The sequence below is a fragment of the Heliconius melpomene genome, chromosome 11, assembly GCF_056956725.1.
Source record: "Heliconius melpomene rosina isolate 202511_hmr_F chromosome 11, ASM5695672v1, whole genome shotgun sequence".
NCBI classification, from domain to species: domain Eukaryota; kingdom Metazoa; phylum Arthropoda; class Insecta; order Lepidoptera; family Nymphalidae; genus Heliconius; species Heliconius melpomene.
This window is the reverse complement of record NC_140399.1, coordinates 11085487-11108828: the sequence shown is the minus strand read 5'-3', so window position 1 is coordinate 11108828 and position 23342 is coordinate 11085487. Positions and strand designations below refer to the sequence as shown.

The following is a 23342-nucleotide window of genomic DNA, read 5'->3' as shown; positions in this document are numbered from 1 at the left end:
CAGTATTAACCTGATAAACAAAAAAAAACATTTATAGTTCTTCGGGAAAGTAGGGGAGCAATGAGAGAGGACTTCCTGGCATCCCTACTCAAAAAGGAGAGCCCGGTACAACACTATCAATATCATTTACAAATTGCAGATTGCATTTGAGTGCCCTTTGACAATGTTGAGGCTGGGGTAACTTCAATGTCACGATAATTGAGGGGGGGTATCATACCATCGAGCTAAATGCAAGGACAAAATAAATTATGATTGACAAATAGATGTAAGGGATATGTTCGATACGAGTTATTTAGTTCTCGCAAAACGATCATTGAGGGAAGTACCTATTTGTAGATATTATCATATTAGTATGTGGTCTATATTTAAGCTTTTGCCTATTTGATATATGTTAAGAATACTATGATTCTTATCTATACTAATATAATAAACCGGAAGAGTTTGTTTGTTTGTTTGTTTGAACGCTAAGATCTCTGGATCTACTGGATCGATTTACTTTGTTTTTGTTTTGTATGAAAGCTGCATTCTTCAGAAGTGCTATAGGCACATATATAATATTACATTACACATATATACTAATATATTAAAATACTTTCTAATTTGACATGCAATTTATTCTGCCATGTTAATAACAACCGTCCTCGCTACGCGACCCCGTTCGTTACCACGTCATTTTGATATTCATACTTATGAAAATAAATATAATAGCCACTTTTAGCATTTCATCTAGATTGAAATTATATTTCTATAGAAATTATATTCTTATATTTCAAGCAGGCGTAGCCGCGTCCGGGTCCGCTAGTTACTTTATATTTTAAATATAATTACACAATTCATATAAAACAAAAATTTGGGTGCACTATTATTACATAGATAATAGTAAAAATTTAAGCAAATTATAATGATTACCTGTAAAAACAGCATGAAGCACACCCACTGGTAGTACGTATAATACTTTTTCTCTGAATTGCTGTCATACTCGTTCATAACACCGGGATGCGCTACCTCCTTGCCTGCCTGCGATAAATAACAATATTAGAAGTTACTAGGTTCGTTTTTTAAATTATAAATGTTTTAGTAGTTATATAAATAATGATAAAATTATAATGTGTTTATAAAATTTGAGCGTCATTTTGGCACAGCGTCTGACTGTAAGCCCGACTGTCGTGGGTTCGATTCCGACACCAAGAATGAATCGTTTGATATTTTCATTTTCCTCGCTCTGTTAGAAAAGACTACGCGGCGTTGAGTTCCGTGACTCAACAAGTCAACACACGCTAGGTTCGCTCAGTCTTCCATGTTATATGTGGAATAAGTTTTACAAAATGTCAAAAATAAAAAGATTGGCTTATAGCAGATATTAAATTCAAAGAAAGATAAGGACCGCGCACAGAAATTAAAAAAAAAATGCTGCAACAGGATGTGACTGTCACACAATTAGTAACAGAAAAGACACAAGGGTCAAATCATACGTAAAGAATTAATCGGTAACGACAGACAGCTCACTGAAAGCGTGATGCTTGTGGGTTTTGATAACTACTCGAGGAAATAAATTATTTAATTATTTATCTGATCTGGCAGAAACGGCGTTAAGTTTCACCACTCTACAATGTTTCAGGTTCGGAAAAATTGGAAGAACAGGGTTTATTGACATCATTAGGTACTACATTCTCTGCCTACTGTGCTATATATCACATAAAGTCTGAAGCTGAAAAACAAATGATGCTTAAAGAAAAATTACACCTTAATTCATTTCGCTTTACCTGTAAATGGCGCGTTTAATTAAACCACCTTTCTAATTTCCAGAAAGAAGAACGATAATTTCGCTAAAGACAATACAAAACTTTGAGAAAACAAAGTAGGCAGTAGACCAATGGGTCAGTTCAGTAACAACCGTTACGGATTTTACTACGAACCCACATACTTACCTACATGTAACAGTTATGGCGTCATCACGCTGTGAATCACGCGATCTTATTGAATCCTTGACTGTATAAGATATTAAGATGATTCTTGAATTGTAAATATACAGGGTGGAAGAGGCAGCGCTTCTTTTACTGAAACTGCATATAGGGTAAAATATTTCAAACCCAGAGCTAAAAAAATTAATCAAGGTACATCAACAGTTTTGACGTAGGATTTTTTTTTCATTTCACTATTTTTATCCATACCTGTATTTCGTGTGACGCACACATAAATGTACGACGTTGCCGCTTTGACAGGTAAGTGTGTGCGTGCCTATGTTATACTTTACAAATGGCGTTTTATTTTAAAACGATAATTTTATTATTTATTTTGTTTGAAAAAATAACTTTTTCATTTTTGGGAATTATTTTTTTTCTGAATTATATTAGGCTTTTATAGAGTACTTAAAACTGTGGTTTCATTTAAAGTGGTGCTGACAATTCCACCCTGTATAATGACAACTCATATAATTTCTTTATGAATAACTTACAAATAGGTATATAGTGTATTTCAAATAATTATTATTCCTAAATACAATTTTGAGGCAACCTAATTTTTTACTTATTTAACTCTTTGAAACTAATGAGGTTAATTTTTTTTTAATCAAATAGTTGATTTAACAGATTAATACGCTAATGCTAGGTCCAGCAATAATTTTATAATAGTCAAATTTGTAATCTATTTAAGTAATTATGAACTATTTTAAATACAAAGTACTAGGATTAACCACCGAGGATGTTGAAAATTATGTAGAAAAAGTTAATACTGCCTCCATACTATTATTACAACGCCACATATATATACATTTTTACTCATAAAATATTTAAGCTTATCATATCAACGCCCACAACGTGCTCTGCACAGAGAATATGAATTAAATGCAAGTGCACGTGTTACGCGTTATGAATCAAGTTTGAATCACGACCCGCCTATTGGTAGGACAATAAACTTTATATCCTAGAAGATATTTGTTAGGCATTATACACATACATTAATTATTTTTAGAGTTCCGCATCTTAGAACGAAAAAGAGAAACTCTATAGGATCACGTTGTTGTCCATCTGTCAAGAGTATTTAGAGATGATGAAAACAGAAATTAATATCAAATGTTGTGGTTCACGGTCCCTTTTAAGTTTTTAAGTCAACATAATCAAAATATAGGGGCATTTAAGCATCGTTTTTAATGCATTTTGTATGAACTTCGCCGTCAATGGGGTCCTTTACGTGAGCCGAAAACAATAAAAATATATTTGAAACAATAAACGAAAATAAATGTACCTAAGTCGATTTCAGAAGATTAAGACCCACATATAGCAGGATAAATATGAGAAATCTAGTTCTAGGACACGACGTGCCTCACGCGCCGCTAAATTCGCAATATATTTGACTAGCGGCCCTCCGGCGGCTTCGCCCGCTTGAACTTCATGATTATCAGATTAGTTTTTAATTTATGGCGCTTAGAGCGTGTACATGATTATTCATTTAACAGAGTTGATTGACAGTCAAATATGTTGATGTCAATGAATAATTTGATTTACTCGTTCAGAAACAGCGTTAAATGGTAAATTATTGATTTGGGTGAGAATTTATAATATTCTTTGTAAAATAACTGTAATCTATATATATAAAAGGACTTGTCCTCACTGATTGAGGTAAGACGCATGCACAGCCGTAACCGCTGTGCGTAGAAACATGAAATTTGGACAGATGTTTACTTTCGTAATCTGGACATCCACTAAGAAGGGATTTTGAAAAATTTTAACCCTAAAGGGGTGAAATAGGGGTTGAAAGTTTGTATGGAAAAAAAATTTAAATCGAATCGAAATTTTAATCGAACGATCGACCGATTTTTATAAAATTTCAAATTCAGGCTCTTAAAAGTATTTAATTGAACACATGTTTCATGGTTTTCTAGAATTCTTCCCCTAAGGGTGCAAATAAGGGGTTGAAAGTATGTATGAAAAATTTTTAAATCGCCACCGATTTTTATAAAGTTTGAAATTTAGACTCTTAAAAATATTTGAACACATGTTTCGTGGTTTATTAGAATTCACCCCTAAATAAGCAAGCGAAGCTGCGCGTGTCCGCTAGTCATACCGAAATCAGATCGAATAAGCCAATATCGAAATCAAATCCAAAATAATTATCGAATAAATGGAGTGAATATCGAATCGAAAATATTAAATTGAAAACCTTTTCCTCCTCCTCCTCCTTGTTTTGAACGCCGGTTAAAAATATAGATTTATCACAATCAAACACAGATTTACTATCAGTATAAGTATAGATATGGATTGCTATATATTTGCAGGGAAACTCATGCCTTGAGTTCATTCAAATGCCGGTTTTTTTTATTTTTATGAACCGATTTTGATGAAACAAACTTTAGATGTTAAGTTGTAAGTTAAAACAAAGCAATGGTGAAAGTTTTAAGTAAATCTGTTCAGTACTTTCGGAGATTAGCGTGACCATACATACATACATACATACAGACATATAGACAAGAAATCAAAAAACTATATTTTTGCTTTCTATTATTGTTTTTAAGTGTCCCTCTATCCATTTCAGTCAAAAATACTAAATGTACAGACAAAATATTTTTACTGTTTTATTATAAGTATACATTCCTATATATTATACTAGCGGACGTGCGCAGCTTCGCTTGTGTATTTAAGGGTGAATTCTAATAACCCATGAAACATGTGTTCAATGAAATATTTTTAAGAGTCTAAATTTCAAATTTTATAAAAATCGGTGGCGATTTAAAGATTTTTCCATACAAACTTTCAACTCCTTATTTGCACCATTAGGGGGTGAATTCTAGAAAACCATGAAATATATGTTCAATTAAATATTTTTAAGAGTAAATATCAAATTTTATAAAAATCGGTGGCGATTTAAGAATTTTCCCATACAAAGTCAAAGTCAAAGTCAAAATATCTTTATTCCATAAAAATGCTTAACATTTACTTGGACATGTCATAAAGTAGAAAAAAAATGCAAAATAAAATAACAAAAAAAAATGTGCAATTTTGACTTGAAAAAAGCCCGTTCAAATGGTTTGAGCTCATGAGAAGATACAGGCAAAGAAACTCATGGCCACTCTTTTAAATGCCAACATTTGTTACAAATAACAATTTACAATTTTAACTTAGAAATAGAGCAACTCATTTCCAAACATCTTTATCGCGAACATAATCTTTAACAGAGTAATATGTTTTTTGGCAGAGCCTGTGCTTTACCACTTTTTTAAATTTGTTCAGTGATAAATTAACCATGTCGTTTGGAAGTTTGTTATAAAAGTGTATACTTTGACCTACGAATGAGTGAGACACTTTATGGAGCCTAGAGAAGGGCACAGCAAGCTTATTTTTATTTCTTACATTATGTTGATGGAGGTCACTGTTTTTATTAAATTTATTAATATTTTTATGCACATATACTAAGTTGTCATAAATATATTGGGAGTGTAGTGTGAGGATGTTAAAGTCTTTGAATTTATTCCTTAGTGACTCCCGTGGACCCATTTTATAGACTGCTCGGACAGCCCGTTTTTGGAGCGCAAAAATGGTATCTATAATGTCAGCGGCACTGCCCCAAAGTAATAGGCCGTAAGACATAATGCTATGAAAATAGCTGAAGTATACTAAACGCGCGGTGTCAACATCGGTCAGTTGACGAATCTTACGGACAGCATACACTGCCGAACTAAGTCTACCAGATAAAGTTGCTATATGCGGACCCCATTGTAACTTAGCATCTAATGTTATACCTAAGAAAACAGTTTCATTAACTACTTTAAGTTCCTCATTGTTCATCAAGACCCTGGTTTCTACTTGTTGCACATTCTTAGTAAAGAACCTGATACATTTAGTTTTACTACTATTTAAAAGCAAGTTATTGGCACTAAACCAGTGTAATATCTTAGAAAGAGCATTGTTTACATCGTCAATTTCCAATTGCCGTCTATTAACCTTAAAAACTAAAGATGTATCATCTGCAAACAACACTATTTCACAGATATCTCTCATAAGGTGAGGTAAGTCAATAATGTACAAAAGGAACAAAAACGGACCCAGAATAGAGCCTTGTGGCACCCCCAATGCTACAGGTGACCCGTGTGATAATTTCCCGTTGACATTTACTTTTTGAATCCTATCACTTAAATAAGAAGTGAGAAGATCCAAAGCAATGCCTCTTATACCATAGTGGTGTAGCTTCCTGATAAGAGTTTTATGCTGCACACAATCAAATGCTTTGGACAAGTCACAAAACACCCCAAAGGCATCACGTGACTCCTCCCAAGCCGCGAATACACTCTCTAATAATTTGACCCCAGCATCAGATGTTGACCTTCCACGAGTGAAACCAAATTGACCTGTGTGCAGTAATTTATTTTTATTAAAATAAGTAAGAAGCTGACTGAGTATCAGCTTTTCAAAAATTTTACTAAACGTAGGTAGTACTGAAATCGGTCTGAAATTTGTAGGGTCTTGCGTACTACCTGATTTAAACAATGGAGTTATTTTACTATATTTCATCAAATCAGGAAACACTCCACAATCAATACATCTATTAAAAATTGTAGCTAAATCAGGAATCAAAATATCAATTAAAGAATTTATGATATTAACTGAGACACCCCACAAGTCGGATGTCTTTTTCATACTAATTGATTTGAAAGCTACACTAATGTCTGAATAATTTACATGACGGAAAACGAAACCATTATAAAATTCGGGAACATTGTCGTTAATTAACGATTCTGCAATAGTGGTAGAAGAACCTAAATCGTTTGTTAGACTGACTGGGAAAGTAGAGAAAAACTTTTCAAATGCAATGGCCACTTCCAAATCGGAATCAACAATGTGACCGTCAATACTAAGTTTAAAATTAGAATCTTTCACCCTAGTTCTCCCAGTCTCGGCATTAACAACCTTCCAAGTGGCTTCAATTTTATTATTAGTATTTCTGATTTTTGTTTTAATAAATAAAGATTTTGCAATTTTGCAAACACTTTTGAAAATTTTAGAGTAAGATTTTAAGTACTCTTTAAACTCTTCACCACTATTAAACTGTTTTTCATAATATAACATATACAGCGTCTCCCTACTCTTATAAATACCTGCTGTGGCCCAGTCACCAAAGATAGGACTATCGGTAATTGTAATTTCTTTGGGAGTAAATATTGAATGAAATTTATTAATAAAAGAGTAAAAAAAAGAATTGTACAAAGAATTGGGAGGTAAAGTTATATCTAAAACTAGTAAATTAGTTAGTAAACTAACTCTCATACGTTCCAAACGACTAGCTGTGACAGGTACAAAAGCAATTTTTTTCCTAGCCACTTGTTTTTTCTTACTAGAGAATTCTACTAGCTGACCAGAGTGGTCAGAATCTAATTTATTAATAATGCTTTTGTAGCATGGAATAATGTCAGTAAATATCTATACAAGTACTAGTCGTAGGAGTTATTCTGGTTGGCTCCGTAAATAAATTAAGTAAATTGTGTGACTTAAAAAGACTTAATAAGTTTATGGTGGGACTTAAACTTTCCAAAATATTAACATTAAAGTCCCCACACACTAACAAAGGCTTACCCGACTTGGTAAGTTTGCTTAAGGCCTCATCCATTACTTCTAAAAATAATTTTAAATTGGCGGAGGGAGGTCTCTATACACATATAACAATGAATTGCTCTAGTTGAACACACGCTAATTCGATAGAACATTCTACAGAAAGGGACACAATATCTTTCCGTTCCTTGAACTTAAGGTTCTTGTTTAATATAATAAGCGACCCCCCGTGTATTGTGTTGATTCTGCAGAATGAGCTTCCTACCCGGTGGTTTCTGAAATTAAACATGAGCTGGTTCACCTTTAACCAATGTTCAGTAATACACATAATACTGATTTCCTCCGAGTTCATGAATAATTCCAGCTCTAGCTGCTTGCCCCCCGTCAAGCAACGGGTGTTCTGATGAACTAATCTAATAGACTTAACATTTTTATTATTATTTTTGCATGGATATTGTGATGATGTGCAGTGTGCGTTATTATTGTAATTTAATTGTAAAGCTAGCTGGATCAAAGGGATATTTAATAATAAATTAGAGCTAGAGGTTGCTACCTCTGTTGTCTGAGAAATTAATTTAAATGTTGAGAAATGTCAACAGAGTGTAAATTATTAGACATAATGTCAGAATAAATTGCAATGTCAGTCTGCTCAATAGAAGCAGTTGAAGTAGTAGCCAAGTTCTTGGCTGATAAGTCAAAATAATAGGATAGCACAGAAGCTATCTGTCTCTTAAACCTATGACCAAAATAATATTTACTTTGAGTCAAAAATAAAGTTTTACTAACTATTTTGTTAGTGTCAATAAAATGTAATTTGTCATTATATGTACTTATGGTGTGCAGAGTAGAGTTTAGCTTAAATCTGTAATTATTTTCCGCTTCCGGCTGATTTTTACAATAAGGAAATGTAAACAAAATTATTTTACTTATATCTAAGTTTAATAATGACTCACAATAGTCATTTAACTGTTTTTTGTTTAAATTTCCCCTATTACTTGATAATATAACAAGTTTGTCACACTTATTAAATTTATAACTTAAACTTCTCTGCATGAGAACTTCAAAGGATGCTGACGGACAACAAAAACTAACAGCTGACTGTCCCGGTAAACAAGAATTCAAAATTGAACCCATATTCCTTCCAATATCATCACTAAATAAAACTATGTTTTGTGCATTAACTAATGAACTAGGTTCATGAATTGATGCACGAAATGACTGCTGTGACCTGAACCTACTACTACTATTATTATGAAGGCTGTCACACAAGGGGTTGGTCAAGGGGACACACACCGGAGTACTTGCAGGAAATACAAACTTTCAACTCCTTATTTGCACCCTTAGGGGGAGAATTCTAGAAAACGATGAAATACGTGTTCAATTAAATACTTTTAAAAATCTAAATTTCAAATTTTATAAAAATCGGTGCCGATTTAAATTTTTTTCCATACAAACTTTGAACCCCTATTTCACCCCTTTAGGGTTAAAATTTTTCAAAATCCCTTCTTAGTGGATGTCCAGATTACGAAAGTAAACTTTTGTCCAAATTTCACGTTTCTGCGCACAGTGGTTACGGCTGTGCGTGCGTCTTACCTCAGTCAGTGAGGACAAGTCCTTTTATATATATAGATAAAGATTTTACAAATACAATATACCTACTGTAAGGGAGAAGTGGCATGAAGGAGCCAGGTTTTGAAAGAGCCACTTGCAATATTATAGTAGTTTAAGAATGGATTCGTTAGAATATTTTATTTTTAAATGGCAATATTGATTTCCCGCGACACACAAAAATTTTACAGTTCAACGGAACCAACGGACGCCGATACGTCGAGTTGAAGTTTTTGGCATTCCAAAGTAAGTATTTTACCTCCTTTGAATTGTTCTTAGTATTTCATTGTAAACAAATACGGGTAATTGGAATATAGATTGAGTTTATATATATATTTGGCCTTGTAAATGATAATTTGAGGAAAAAAAATCTTAATTTCTTTAATTAAAAATATATATTTTTGCTTCATTTAGTAAACTGGCTCTTTCATGCCACTTCTCCCTTACATAAATATATATCACCATAATACCTATTAACTATACAGTTAAAACATAAAAAATATAACACCGATAACCCATCAGCCGAGGCCAGGTCGGGTTACATACGTAGTATACTCGTATATAAAGTACCTACGTCAATTTAATAAAACGCAGGCTATCTCACAAATAAAGGCCGTTTTGTAAGAGTTCACTGAGCTATCATAATTTCAACAGACCCATAACAACGATGCACAAGGGACCTTTGAGACGTTACTTATAAAGAATTAATTGTTGTCATATTAATATATATTATTTGTTAATTTAAGCCATTTTTACTAAATTAAATTACTTTAACTTCCTTTTACTTCTGCTTGTTAGTCTTTCTTCCTAGAACACTATTAAATTAATATAGAAATAACAAATTTCTCGTTTCCTTTCTTTCATTCTTCGTTTCCCTCTATATATTTCACATAATATAGAAATAAAACATCACAATAAAAGACTACACAGCTTTTAAAGTGTATTCGTTAGCAAGGATGTGGGCAGTTACTCAATTACCAGCACCTAGTTTGACTTTGCTGGGATTTATAAAGGCCGATTGCTTTGACCTCTCCCAATGAACAAATAGCTTCAGGACAAATGGCAAATACTGATTACAAAAAGCTTACAATTCACATCTATACTTCTAATAAATCTGTAGAAATGTCGTTTCTGTACATTAAAAATATTTAAAAAAATAGCCAGAGTGTTAAAGGATAACTAACAGAATCCATTTCCAGCATTTTTGGAATTTTTGTCTGTTTGTCAGTTTGTCTGTTTATCTGTTTATGTGAACACGTATCACGTAATAAATACACAACAAATTTAAGCAACTTTTATACATAAAAAATATAAGTAACTCAGAGAAGGATTTAGTTTTTATTTCATTGTAATCGCTATCAAAAGATATAAGTATTTTAGTTTTTAAGAAGCTCATATTTGAGATAGAAGAAATAGACACATGTAACGCTACTATTGTCAACAAATAGTAGGTACTAAAGTATCTTGATAACGCATAAAACATACTGTTGAATTAAACATTAATTTCGTCAGGAGGATTTTTAAACATTCTAATACTTTAGTACAACATAAATCCTCGGGCGAAGCCGCGGGCAGGCCGCTTGTATATACTAAATTTAAGTTCTCTCTGCGTTTCGGACGTGTATTGTTTGTCTGTCACTCAGTGATGGAAGAGTTGTATATATATCAATATAAACTGTTTTTAAACAAAAACAAAATAAAAATATGTCTTAAAAATCTTAAAATACGTCTTTAGAATATTTCAATAATCTATACAGTTAAATGTCCATTTTAATTGTCTCCAAATGTCCTATATTTTTATCCAATAATTTATTTCTTAGTTATGTTATGAACATATTTTATATTATTAAATAAATATAAATTATTTTTAAGTTTTTGATTCACTCTGAATGATGACACTTTAACTATGATTCTATCTGTATTTATTTATATTTATATTAACTCTGTATTCTAAAGATACAAAATAAATATAAAGTTTAATAATATCTATATCTATATATATATATTATATTTAATTATATCTTATTTTTGTTTTGTTTAGTTATATGTGGGCCGATCCCGGCGGCACTGCAATGCCGGGCCGACCCGTGACAGGAGTGGAGCGAGCCCCGAGCATCCCGTCAGCTTACAAAAATCAGTTTAATATACTGGTCCCGCGGTGCGGGAACTTTCAGATATTAAGCTGAAAAGAACAGATACTACACTTTGATCTTAGCCAAAAGGCCGAGAAGCGATAAATAAATTTCAGAAAATTTTGATCGTCATTAAACGCTAGAACATCTAGCCAGCGCGATTCAGTAATCGACATACAATGCACAGCGCCATCTATGAATGAACTCGGGGCATAAGTTTGCCTGCAAATATATAGCAATTTATATCTATACTTATAAAATATCTGTATTTTAATCGACTTCCAAACCAAGAGGAGGTTCTCAATTAATTTATTTTCGATTTGATATTCTATTAATTATTGTGAATTCGATTTTTATATTGGATTATTCGATTTGATTTGCATAATGGGTAATATTGCATATTACATATTAGGGGAGAAGTGGTATGAAGGAGCCAGGTTTTGAAAGAGCCACCTGCAATATTATAGCAGTTTAGGAACGGATTCGTTAGAATATTTTATTTTTAAATGGCAACATTGATTCTGTTCTGTTCTGTTCTGTTCTTTCTATAATGGCGTTCCGAACGTGCCAGTTGAGCACAAAATCACTTCGCCAGTGTCACGTTGAATGGAGATGGCAACATTGATTTCCCGCCACTCACAAAAATTTGACAGTCCAACGGACGCCGATACGTCGAGTTGAAGTTTTTGGCATTCCAAAGTAAGTATTTTACCTCCTTTGTTCTTGTTGTTGTTTTTTAATATTTCATTGTAAACAAATACGGGTACTTGGAATATAGATTAAGTTTATGTATATATTTGGCTTTGTAACTGCATTAAAATTGAGTTTAAAGTTTTCATATCGTTGTCATTTTGGAGGTTACATTTTTTTAAAGAATAAGAATTATTTACTTAAAATGACTGATAGAATTTAAAAAAACATTACTTTTTAATAAGAATTATTAAATCGTTTTTATTTAATATTGTTTAGCATAATTATCACTGTTATACCTCGTAATATAAGACTGGCTCTTTCAATACCGAAATGTTTGTTATGAAAGACATTTTTTTTTAAAATGAATATTTTATCAATTTTTTTATTGTATTTAAGGGTTATTTCGTATGAAATTATCTAGTTTAATAAATAAATAATAATTTGAGGAAAAAAAATCTTAATTTCTTTAATAAAAAATATATTTTTTTGCTTCATTTAGTAAACTGGCTCTTTCATACCACTTCTCCCATATAATTTTTTCACAAAGAATATTCTAAATCCTTACCCAAATCAATAATTTATCATTTAAGGCTGTTTCTGAACGAATACATTAAATTATTCATTGACATCAACACATTTGACTATTAGTCAATTCTGTTTATGAAATGAATAATCATGTATGTATGACTGCTAGTTTAAAAATAAAAAAATGTATATTAATATAAATCAAAATAAATATATTGTAAATAAACTAGTATTCTAGTTGGAGAAGCCTTTGTGCGTCAGTAAACAATGCACATGTCATCATATCACTACAAATTTTACTATTTGACCCTAATTTAATTTGACTTAAGATATATATATATATACATAACTTTTTATTTTTGGCAGAAGGAATTTAGAAACTTAGTGTTAAGAAATTTGCGTTCCATACTTTCCGAATTCTGGAGGCAATGGGTGTTGAGTGGTGCAATTCTAAATATCTCATAGGTTGCATACACGTAGATATACAAAAACAATCCATATACATTACGTAGGCATTCAAAGACGATCTTGCGAAATATGTAAAGCTACACAAACGATAATAAATGGGTAAGACGGTAATATAACAATGAAAAATATCCACTAGTTTATAGAAAACTAATTTTCATATATCTGCAGAATAATGTGACAACGTGACATTCATTTACATTCATAATAAGCCTATTGTTTCAAAAGTTACATCATGAGATTGCATAGAAGTCGATATGTAGATAGTGAATTTTATTTTTATTCATCACCGTCATCATTTACATCATCAAAGCACCTTGATAATGATGATATAGAAACCTACTGATACTTCTCTGCTTTCTCTCTTTTTTCTATATTTTTAAATTATATTTGTTAATTGAGGAACTTTTTTAATGTCAAAAAAAAATTCACGAAGGTGACACCTATAATTTCAAAACGATTTATTTTTAAACGGAATAAAATACCTTAAAAACAGTTATATACAACTACAGTACTTTAAAAAGAACATTTACACAGGGCCAAACCTAGTACGAGTGGATAACAACAAACAAAAAGCGCACCCAACAGGATTGACGAAGGGACAGCAAAGTTCCGCTAAAATAGCCGAGCTGGCACGCCGCCAGCGAAAGCTGCAGCGTACAGACCGACAGATGCGTGAATAACGACCCCCGTAAAAATACTAGACAAAGGAGACCAGTAACTTGTTAAAATTATTACTAGAGAACGGTGTCGCACTTTATGTAGGTATGTATGTAGAAATGATGTAACATTATTAATATATTTGATAATATTTAAAGGGGGTCAAAATAATAAAAACATGAACGAACATGGTTACTTTTTTCTAATTTAAAATCATTCTATGAGTATCATTTATTGTAATGTGGATTTATTAGTACTTTTTAAGTATAACAATAAATAATAATTTCTTAGCTAGCATATAGCAAGACAGCAAGAGAGAACCTAGTGTTAAGATATTTTGTACCGTTCTCCGCTTTCCGCCTAATTCGGCACACTGCGTGTTGAACGAAAACGAGAAATAAAAAATATTAATTCCTCCAAATGGGGATTCGAACCACAAATATAAAGCTCCAATGCTGTCAGCATGTGCCGCGACGGCTTCTAATAAGTAGTAAGATCCTTATATCCGCCCATCTCCATAATATTCGACCTAGTCACCCTCTGTCATTATGCCTTACTGCAGACAGGCCCAATCAACATACCGATTGAAACTACGGACGTATGCAATTTTCTTGTTTAATGCTTTCGAAATGTTTCTACGAATATATGTATTTTCGACTAATTTTGAAGATTATATATAGAGAGGTCGTCTGACTGGTGGACGTAGGTGTGACTGTAACGTGACGGTTGTGGGTTCGATCCCCACTCGAAAAAGTGAAATACTTATTTACGTTTATATTTCCATTTTCTTCGCTCTGGTGTTGAGGCAAAGCGCGGCGGTGAGTCCTGCCACTAAATACGCAATGCCTCCAGAATTGGCAGAAAGTGGGAACGGAGTATCTTAACACTAGGTTCCATCTGCCTACCCTGCTGTGTGCGGGAAACAGCGTGAAGCTGATTTAATTTGATTTAATTTAATTTATTTATAGAGAATTTTACCTGTGCTTTGTCTTGTGACCAGAGCAAATAAATGAAAATAATACATTCCCCGAATGAGAACCAAACCTACAACCGTTGCGTTTACAATCAAATGCTTCGTTTTCTTTTCTCTTTTTCCACTTTTGTCAGCATCCAGTATTACATATATTTTACATACCTTTCACCATGATACCTTCTATATTTAACAAGCATACTATCAAGTAAACATTGATTTCGCTTAAACTATCTAATTAAAGACAAACGCTGGATATATTTTAGCGACTTATTTAGAACGCGCCCACGTTGTTTGAGAAAACTAGTAACCGCAGTAACAGAAAAGACATTGCGTCATTCATAATCTTCAAACCTTGTACTGTAGGCTAAATTTACGGGTCTACGAAGTTGTTTTTAAATATAAGATAAAACTAGCTAAATAATCAATATTTCGAATTGTGCTAGAACAGCTTCACGTATAAAAATTTCCCTATCCGATCCTTACGTTCCGAATGACGACTTTATTCGAAGCTTTTTACACGTGGACGTAAAATTATAGTTAATTAACATAAAAAAAGCTTTACGCTTTTGTAGGCAGGGGAACATAGTGTTCAAACGGTTAGAAGTTAGAAGTTTAAACGGTCTTTTCTCCACTCTCCACACAATTTTAGACACAATGAAAATAATAACAAAATAATTCTTACCTCTCTAATAAAAGCGTCGGGCATCGTAAACGTAGAGGTTATCCAACAGAAGGTGTTCACGACGTGCGCCGGCAGACCACCCCCCACTATACACTTTATGGGCTCCCCTACATACTGAGTCGCCGTGATGATGACCGAGCAGGTCAACAGCAAAACTGTTGTAAATATGTTGTGTAATCTGAACACAGCATTATCTGTTTTTATTGGTTGGTACTTGAAGTACACGCTCAGTCCACCGAGCAACTTAAACATTTTGCTTCTTTAAAGCTTATAACATTATAGAAGTAATTTAAAATCAGTCTTCGATATATTTCTGCAGCATCTGTAACAACAGAAAATAAAATGGTTAATTTTTTCGAGATCATTTATAAACAAAAGGTAATATTTTTTTATTGTTCCACCGACCCGACTGTTTAATTAAAGTGATTGCTTGAGCCACTTTTACTCGTTAACAAAATGACGAAATGATTACTTTTTAATTTTAAATGACACCGTCGTGAAACACTTGTTGAGGGTATGCCTCCACTTGTTGACAATCAAAAGGTCAAGGTTCGAATCTTACAAGACGATGTTTATATATCAAAAAAAATATTTTTCTTTAATGTGACTCATCGAAACACGACACTTGAGTTCAGGCAACTAATGTAAAATGTATTTTGAGTGAAATTTCAAAGGGCTGGTATTTCGCTACCAAAAATATAAAATTGCCTTTTATATTTTATTAAAAAAGAGTCTATTTAATTTCTACAATTATTTACTTCTTATAGAGAATTAATCACTAAATACTAAAACTTAATTTCAACATAACGAGACTGTTCGGATGTATCTTTCAAAGATTCATACTATTATGCAGTGGAATTTTGTACGAAGGCGTCATAATTCAAGATTTCTAGGACATATTCCGAATTTGCATTATGCGTAACAAGTGTTCATTTTACTTTAATTTGAATCAGTTATAGAAAAAAAAATTGAGAACGGAAAAGTTCCTGCAAAGCAATATTATCTTTTATGCATGAGAATTCAGTCTCTAGAGCACTTTGTTAATGTTTCAAATTTATTTATGTAAGCAACACAGACATTTTCCAGAAACAAAGCGACAAATAGTAGAGATTAGTGTTTAAATGTCTTCACTTATCTTTGCCTATAACGTAAAAGCTAAAAACTAAAAGTAAGAGCCTAATTACTATTTTTTTTTAAATTCAGTGAAAAAAAATACAATACATACAAATTTGAACAATATTTTACACAATCGTCAACCGATGATTACTAAAAAACATAAACGTGAAATGAGTCAAATTTTAAGTAATGCGCCAAGAGACTTCACCGAATGAAGAAGAAAGAATGAGAGATCTACATGGGCGCCGAGTTATGTATTCACTCTGAATACCCTGCTATATGCGGGATATAGTGGGAAGGTAAAACTATAGGTATCCTATCCTATATCTTATAAAACAAAGTCGCTTTTCGTGTCTGTCTGTTGTTTCTAACTCTTCTTCTTCTAAACCACCCAACGGATTTTGATGCGGTCTTCACCATTAAGACGAGTGTTTTTCGTAGAAGGTTTATATATAGTTTATTATTTGTACATTCTTATGTAAATTAACATAAATACGATAAATGTGTATAAAGTCCTACCCGTTGAGACACTTTCGCGCATGCGCTGCTCTAATGGTAAGTACTACATGAAAAAAATGTACTGGAGTATTGTTCCTCTTAATAAGATCTACAAAAAAGTCCGCGATGGCATATTCATATCTTTTAAGAATAACGTGTAGTGATCACTTTTCTGTCTAAAAATAATAATTTCAATATATTTTTTATTGTGAGGGATATTTTTCCATAATGGTATTAATCCTTATCCTTTAAAAGAGATAAAATTTGCTTTTTACAATATTTCGAAATTGCGAATAGTTTTACAGAAAACACATTTAATTGTTGATACATCCCGCCGTTGACATATCAGCTGTATGTTACTCAAGTTTCACTTATCCCTTACTCTCAGCATATAAATAAGTACATTAGTTACGTTGGCCATTTAATGTAGACCAAAACTGTCTTTTACTGTTTTTCATTTTAATAAGAACTTTAGAAGTTGTTACAATATCAAAAAATCCTTGCTGCGAAACGACTCGCCACTCGCCATGCGTCCGCCGCGCCCGCCTGTCTTACACGCATCGGTGGTTCAGTGGTAGAATGCTCGCCTGCCACGCGGGCGGCCCGGGTTTGATTCCCGGCCCATGCATTCCATTTAATTTTCCTCACAGGCAGCCACGTAGTGCTTGCTTTTCATCAGGGACAGAATACCCCCTTCAGCATTAACCACAAGCTCGAAAAAAAAAACCCGGCTGCCTTTATAGCAACGAAGATTTAGTTAAATGCGTTTGCACGTATTGGATAATTGGAGTTGAATGTATTATTTCAGCGCGATATATTTGGTTTCACATTTTTTGTAGTAGTTATTAGTAGGTAGGTTTTTGTTTATAATTTCTTCCGTTTAAAAATAGTCATTTAAATATATTTTAATAAGTACTTGAAAAGATTAGTAGCACAGATTTAAAATTACTACTAAAAAATTCTTGCTGTGTAAAACAATTGGATAAATTAATTTTTAACAAAAACAAAAACCGACTTCTAACAACGAACTAAAAAGTGAAAAATAATTATATAAAGATTTTATAATTTTGAAGTCGGTGCCAAGTAAAACAAACAGGCTTAGTAATTATATATTGTAGTAAAGGTGTTGTAGCATTAGTTTGACACCGACTTCAAAATTATAAAATCTTTATATAATTATTTTTCACTTTTTAGTTCGTTGTTAGAAGTCGGTTTTTGTTTTTGTTAAAAATTAATTTATTTTACGATTTTTAGTGATGGGTAGATCTTAAAATGATGCTTCTTGAACGAGTGGTGATGGTGGTGGTAGTGGTTGTCAACGAGTGGTTGTGATTGTTCTATGTAAAACTTCATTTAATTAGCTATTATTTTTGTGCAAAGTTACATTTTGGTATATTGACAAGAACAAACATAAAAAGTATTCGGGTGAATTCGGAATCTCCCTTTTTTGAAGTTGGTTGAAAATGAGAACATCCTCTTTTTTGAGATTGGTTGAAAAGAAATGCAACGATCAGGAATCTCACTTCTGACATCAATTTAACAAGTTTTTGCTTGTAACTATTACAGTATAATTAATTTTTGACCAAAAAAAACAAACTTTCTCAATTTTCTCCGGATTTCATAATCGAAACCTAACCAAACTTTCACCAAATTATCCTTGAAGTGTATCCTTTCAAATAAAAAAAGAATCATCAAAATCGGTTGGCGCGAGATTGAGTTATTCGGCTATTAGTCGCGCACATGCATAATGCAAATTTAAGACTTATGTGATTTTCTCATGGATACCATTGTCAGACATGGACCAAAAAAAAATGGGACCATTCGGGAAGCTATACCTTTCAAATAAAAAAAAAAATATCAAAATCGGTCCACCCAGTTAAAAGTTATGAGGTAACAAACATAAAAAAAAAAAATAAAAAAAAAAATAAAAAAAAAAAAAAAAAAATACAGTCGAATTGATAACCTCCTTTTCTTACAGAAGTCGGTTAAAAATCCTTATTGAAATTACAAAAATGCGGGTTGCATAAGGGTTTAATTAATTTTCACATTCATTACATTATCTTAAGTGCTTTGCAAACATACATTACATGAATAATCCAGTAGTTAAAGCGGGCGAAGCCGCAAGAGGGTCGCTAGTATATATATATGTTAGAAAATACACACATATTATAAGGATTGCTTTTCTCCGCGGCTTCGCCCCCGTAGTCAAATAGAAATAACTAAGAGTTGTGTATGACAAATGACAATAAACGTGATGTAATAGGATATATAACTTTCCTCATTAATAGACAATCCAACAAACAAAAAAATCTTTCAATTCGAACCTGCAGTTCCTGAGATTAGCACATCCAACCAAACAAACTGTTTAACTATATAATATTAGTATAGAATTCCTTCTCGAGCCAGATTCAAACTCACGACAATCGCTTTCAACAAGCTGTACCAAAGGCACAGACGCGACGAGTGTCTAATTACTTCAATGTTGCCAGCAATAAAAGTAATCGGGTCGTGTGCAGAATGTGAGACGAGATCGAAAAACATCCATTTCAATTCACCTTAGACACAACCTTGTTAACGGCTAACACACTAAAGTGATTCGTAATTTGCTCGCACAATCTTAGCTCAGATTTCAAATTACACTTTTATACTGAACTGAAAAGATTGTCAGACGTCTGGTTTTTTTTAGGGTTCTGTACTACATAAGGTAAAAATGGAACTTATAGGATCACGTTGTTGTCCGTCTGTTATTTTTTTATGAATATAACAACGTCCAAGTTATTTGTTTTCACTATATGTTTTTAATTAATGTAAAGATAAGATTGATTGAACTACATTTATCGACGGAAATATCTAAATAAACAGCAAACAAGTGTTACAAAATACAACGTTCGTTAATTTAGACGACAATCTTCCTCAGTGACGTAGGGGAAAAAATGACATTCATTATTATAACTGTAATAATGACAAAAAATACATCATAAATTAGCAAAAACATAACATTATCTTTATCTATGTTATATAATATGTTGATTCCTTTTTTATAGAATTAATGACGTAATCCTATGACATGATAAAAATAAAAGCAGCTTCACGCTGTATTTCGCATACAGCAGAGTATGCAGAGGGAAACTAGTGTTGTAACTTAGTGTTCATTCCGTCAAGTCGGGATTGAACCAAAAACCATCGCGTTATAGTCACACCCCTATGACCCTGCACCACGATGCCTTCATTTATAATTTGAACTGAATATACATATTTAACATTGTACAGGTCATAGTGGGCAAACGAGTTCGATCACTACTCAGAAGATGTGTTGCTGCTTCTCCTGCTGAGCCAAACTTGCTAAATATTCATAATGCTAGTACAGTTATCGCTAACAGGTATCTTTTCACTTAGCTTCTAACACAGCTGTTTACAATAACATTACCAAATAAGGGAGAAAGTTTACAAATTGATGGCAACACAGTCATGATACGCCAATTCACAAGTTTGAATATATTGTTTAACACCATCCTAAATAAGACATTTTCTATTTTTCGAAACTATTAGCACTAAAAATTTCTTCTTCCGTAAAATAACAAAAAACCTTTCGTGTTACTCATGTTTTTTTAAAACGTTAAAAAGTCTAAGACATAATTATACTTACTAATGAAGAACATCTCAGTTTTTAAAGAGCCCTTTCAAGCTTTTAAAACTTCAAAAAATGTTCTTAAAATAAATGTCTGCATGACCCATATTATAAGCCTCTACTAGTATTTAAAACATTTTTTACTTTTATCCATGTCTATTTTATGTATTTACTAATTTAAACCTGGTATTTATAAAGTAAATATAGACTAGTATCAAGGAAAGTCGGGGCGCAGCGGCACAAGCGACTGTAAGCGCAACAGTTTGTGAATTCGATTCCCACTCTAGGAAATATATTTCATACGGGATACTAATGGAAACGTAGGGTTTTAACACAGCGTTCTCATGTTCCCTCTGTCTCCCTGTAATGTGCGAGATGCTGCGTGATGCCGAAAAAATAAACTATATTTATGTTAGTATTTTAAACTGAACATTTATTAATACGATTTCCTGAACACATCACCAATATTGATAAAGTTCAACGCACTGTAATCGTACAAGCAGTAAACGTGCTGGGCCGTGTAAATATTTTTATAGCTGCCGAGTTAGTATGTGGGCCAGATCACACACCTGCGGGAAACTATGTCGATAACAAATGTAACAATTATTCAGTTTGTTACAGTAAGGATTTTCATTGAAATTAGCAGTTAAGAGTAAAAACCTCGTGTGGAGCTTTTCTTCAGCTCCAACATTTATCCCGCAAATAGCTTATTATTTTATATTATTTTAGTCTGCCACTCTACCCTGACTGAAAAAACATAGTGCTAAGACACTTTGTTTTCTCTGTTTTTAACCAAATCGTGGTAACAAATGCATTTAAAAGACATAAATAATCCCCCTGTAGTGACTTGATCAATGGACATCCAAACACAAAAATAACTTTTCAATTTCAATCAACGGTCCACAAAAAAAATTCTTCAACTTTATTATATCAGTAGGTACAAATGTCACAACCTCAAATGCACGCAATGGAGCTAGACTGTGTTGTGCAAAGGCTTACTCAATGATCGATTGTCTGATCGGTGACTCTCGCCAATCTCTGAGAGGTATACATTTAACTTGCTTTTAGATATTATTACTTGTAATGAATAATCTTTTTTAGGTCTCTAGACCTACACAAATGAATATCCACATTATGCAAGAAAGTCTTAACGTAATTTTTTTTATCTGCTTCTATACCGCAAACATCCCTCTGCCTACCCTGCAGGCAGAGGGATGTTGTGGTAAGAAAGTCCGATCCCAACTTTCGGCCAAATGCTGGAGGCATTGCGTGTGTTCCAACTCCTAAGTGGCGGACCCAACGCCGCACTTTGAATCTATTTGAGTGGGAATCGAATCCCCAAACGTCACGACTGGGTATCTTAACTTGATTAAAAATAAAAAAGTAATGCAGGAGAAACCAAAAGCTCTTTAAAGTCAGTAGTTCCATATTGTAAGCACTACACCTAATAGATTGAATTGAAAATGTAAAATACATTTTTATTTCTTAGGTATATTGATAAGAAACGGAATAGATTTTTTTTTAATTAACCTAACTGAAAGCTAAAGGCACATATATAACCCAATTATTATGACATATGAAAAATCATATAAGCAAGCTTAAACAACATAGACTTAAGAGAGATAACATCTCTTTTAACCGACTTCTGTAAGAAAAGGAGGTTATCAATTCGACTGTATTTTTTTTTTTTTTTATTTTTTTTTTTTATGTTTGTTACCTCATAACTTTTAACTGGGTGGACCGATTTTGATATTTTTTTTTTATTTGAAAGGTATAGCTTCCCGAATGGTCCCATTTTTTTTTGGTCCATGTCTGACAATGGTATCCATGAGAAAATCACATAAGTCTTAAATTTGCATTATGCATGTGCGCGACTAATAGCCGAATAACTCAATGTCGCGCCAACCGATTTTGATGATTCTTTTTTTATTTGAAAGGATACACTTCAAGGATAATTTGGTGAAAGTTTGGTTAGGTTTCGATTATGGAATCCGGAGAAAATTGAGAAAGTTTGTTTTTTTTGGTCAAAAATTAATTATACTGTAATAGTTACAAGCAAAAACTTTTTAAATTGATGTCAGAAGTGAGATTCCTGATCGTTGCATTTCTTTTCAACCAATCTCAAAAAAGAGGATGTTCTCATTTTCAACCAACTTCAAAAAATGGAGATTCCGAATTCACCCGAATACTTTTTATGTTTGTTCTTGTCAATATACCAAAATGTACCTTTGCACAAAAATAATAGCTAATTAAATGAAGTTTTACATAGAACAATCACAACCACTCGTTGACAACCACTACCACCACCATCACCACTCGTTCAAGAAGCATCATTTTAAGATCTACCCATCACTAAAAATCGTAAAATAAATTAATTTTTAACAAAAACAAAAACCGACTTCTAACAACGAACTAAAAAGTGAAAAATAATTATATAAAGATTTTGTAATTTTGAAGTCGGTGTCAAACTAATGCTACAACACCCTTACTACAATATTTAATAACTAAGCCTGTTTGTTTTACTTGGCACCGACTTCAAAATTACAAAATCTTTATATAATTATTTTTCACTTTTTAGTTCGTTGTTAGAAGTCGGTTTTTGTTTTTGTTAAAAATTAATTTATAATTCTAACATGACTTTATTTTAAAATATATGTATGAACTCTGGCATAGAACGAAAAGCCCGATGTAGGAAATCGCCACTTAAAAGTCTATGGTTTACTAACAGATTGTACTACCGCCGTACTTAGATAGGGAGATAAGGTAACCCCTTTCGAACAGTATATGAGCGTTTATAACTTCAAGTATATTGTAAACAACTACT

The 23342-nt window shown here is 32.6% G+C and overlaps 1 protein-coding gene and 1 non-coding gene across 2 annotated transcripts in view; both read right to left on the bottom strand.

Moving 5' to 3' along the window:
- The window catches only part of ogre (optic ganglion reduced), a 51903-nt gene that overhangs the window by 19300 nt on the left and 9261 nt on the right, over window positions 1-23342 (bottom strand). Inside the window, exons 2-3 of the mRNA XM_085193621.1 lie at window positions 15277-15598; window positions 910-1017 (exon numbers count right to left, since the gene is read on the bottom strand). Coding sequence (XP_085049747.1) covers window positions 910-1017; window positions 15277-15528 — 360 coding nt within the window. The 5' untranslated portion in view covers window positions 15529-15598. The remainder of the gene's footprint in view (window positions 1-909; window positions 1018-15276; window positions 15599-23342) is intronic.
- Window positions 11189-11381, bottom strand: LOC146534895 (U2 spliceosomal RNA). Its single transcript, XR_014878487.1, has one exon. It is a non-coding gene; the product is annotated as a U2 spliceosomal RNA (small nuclear RNA).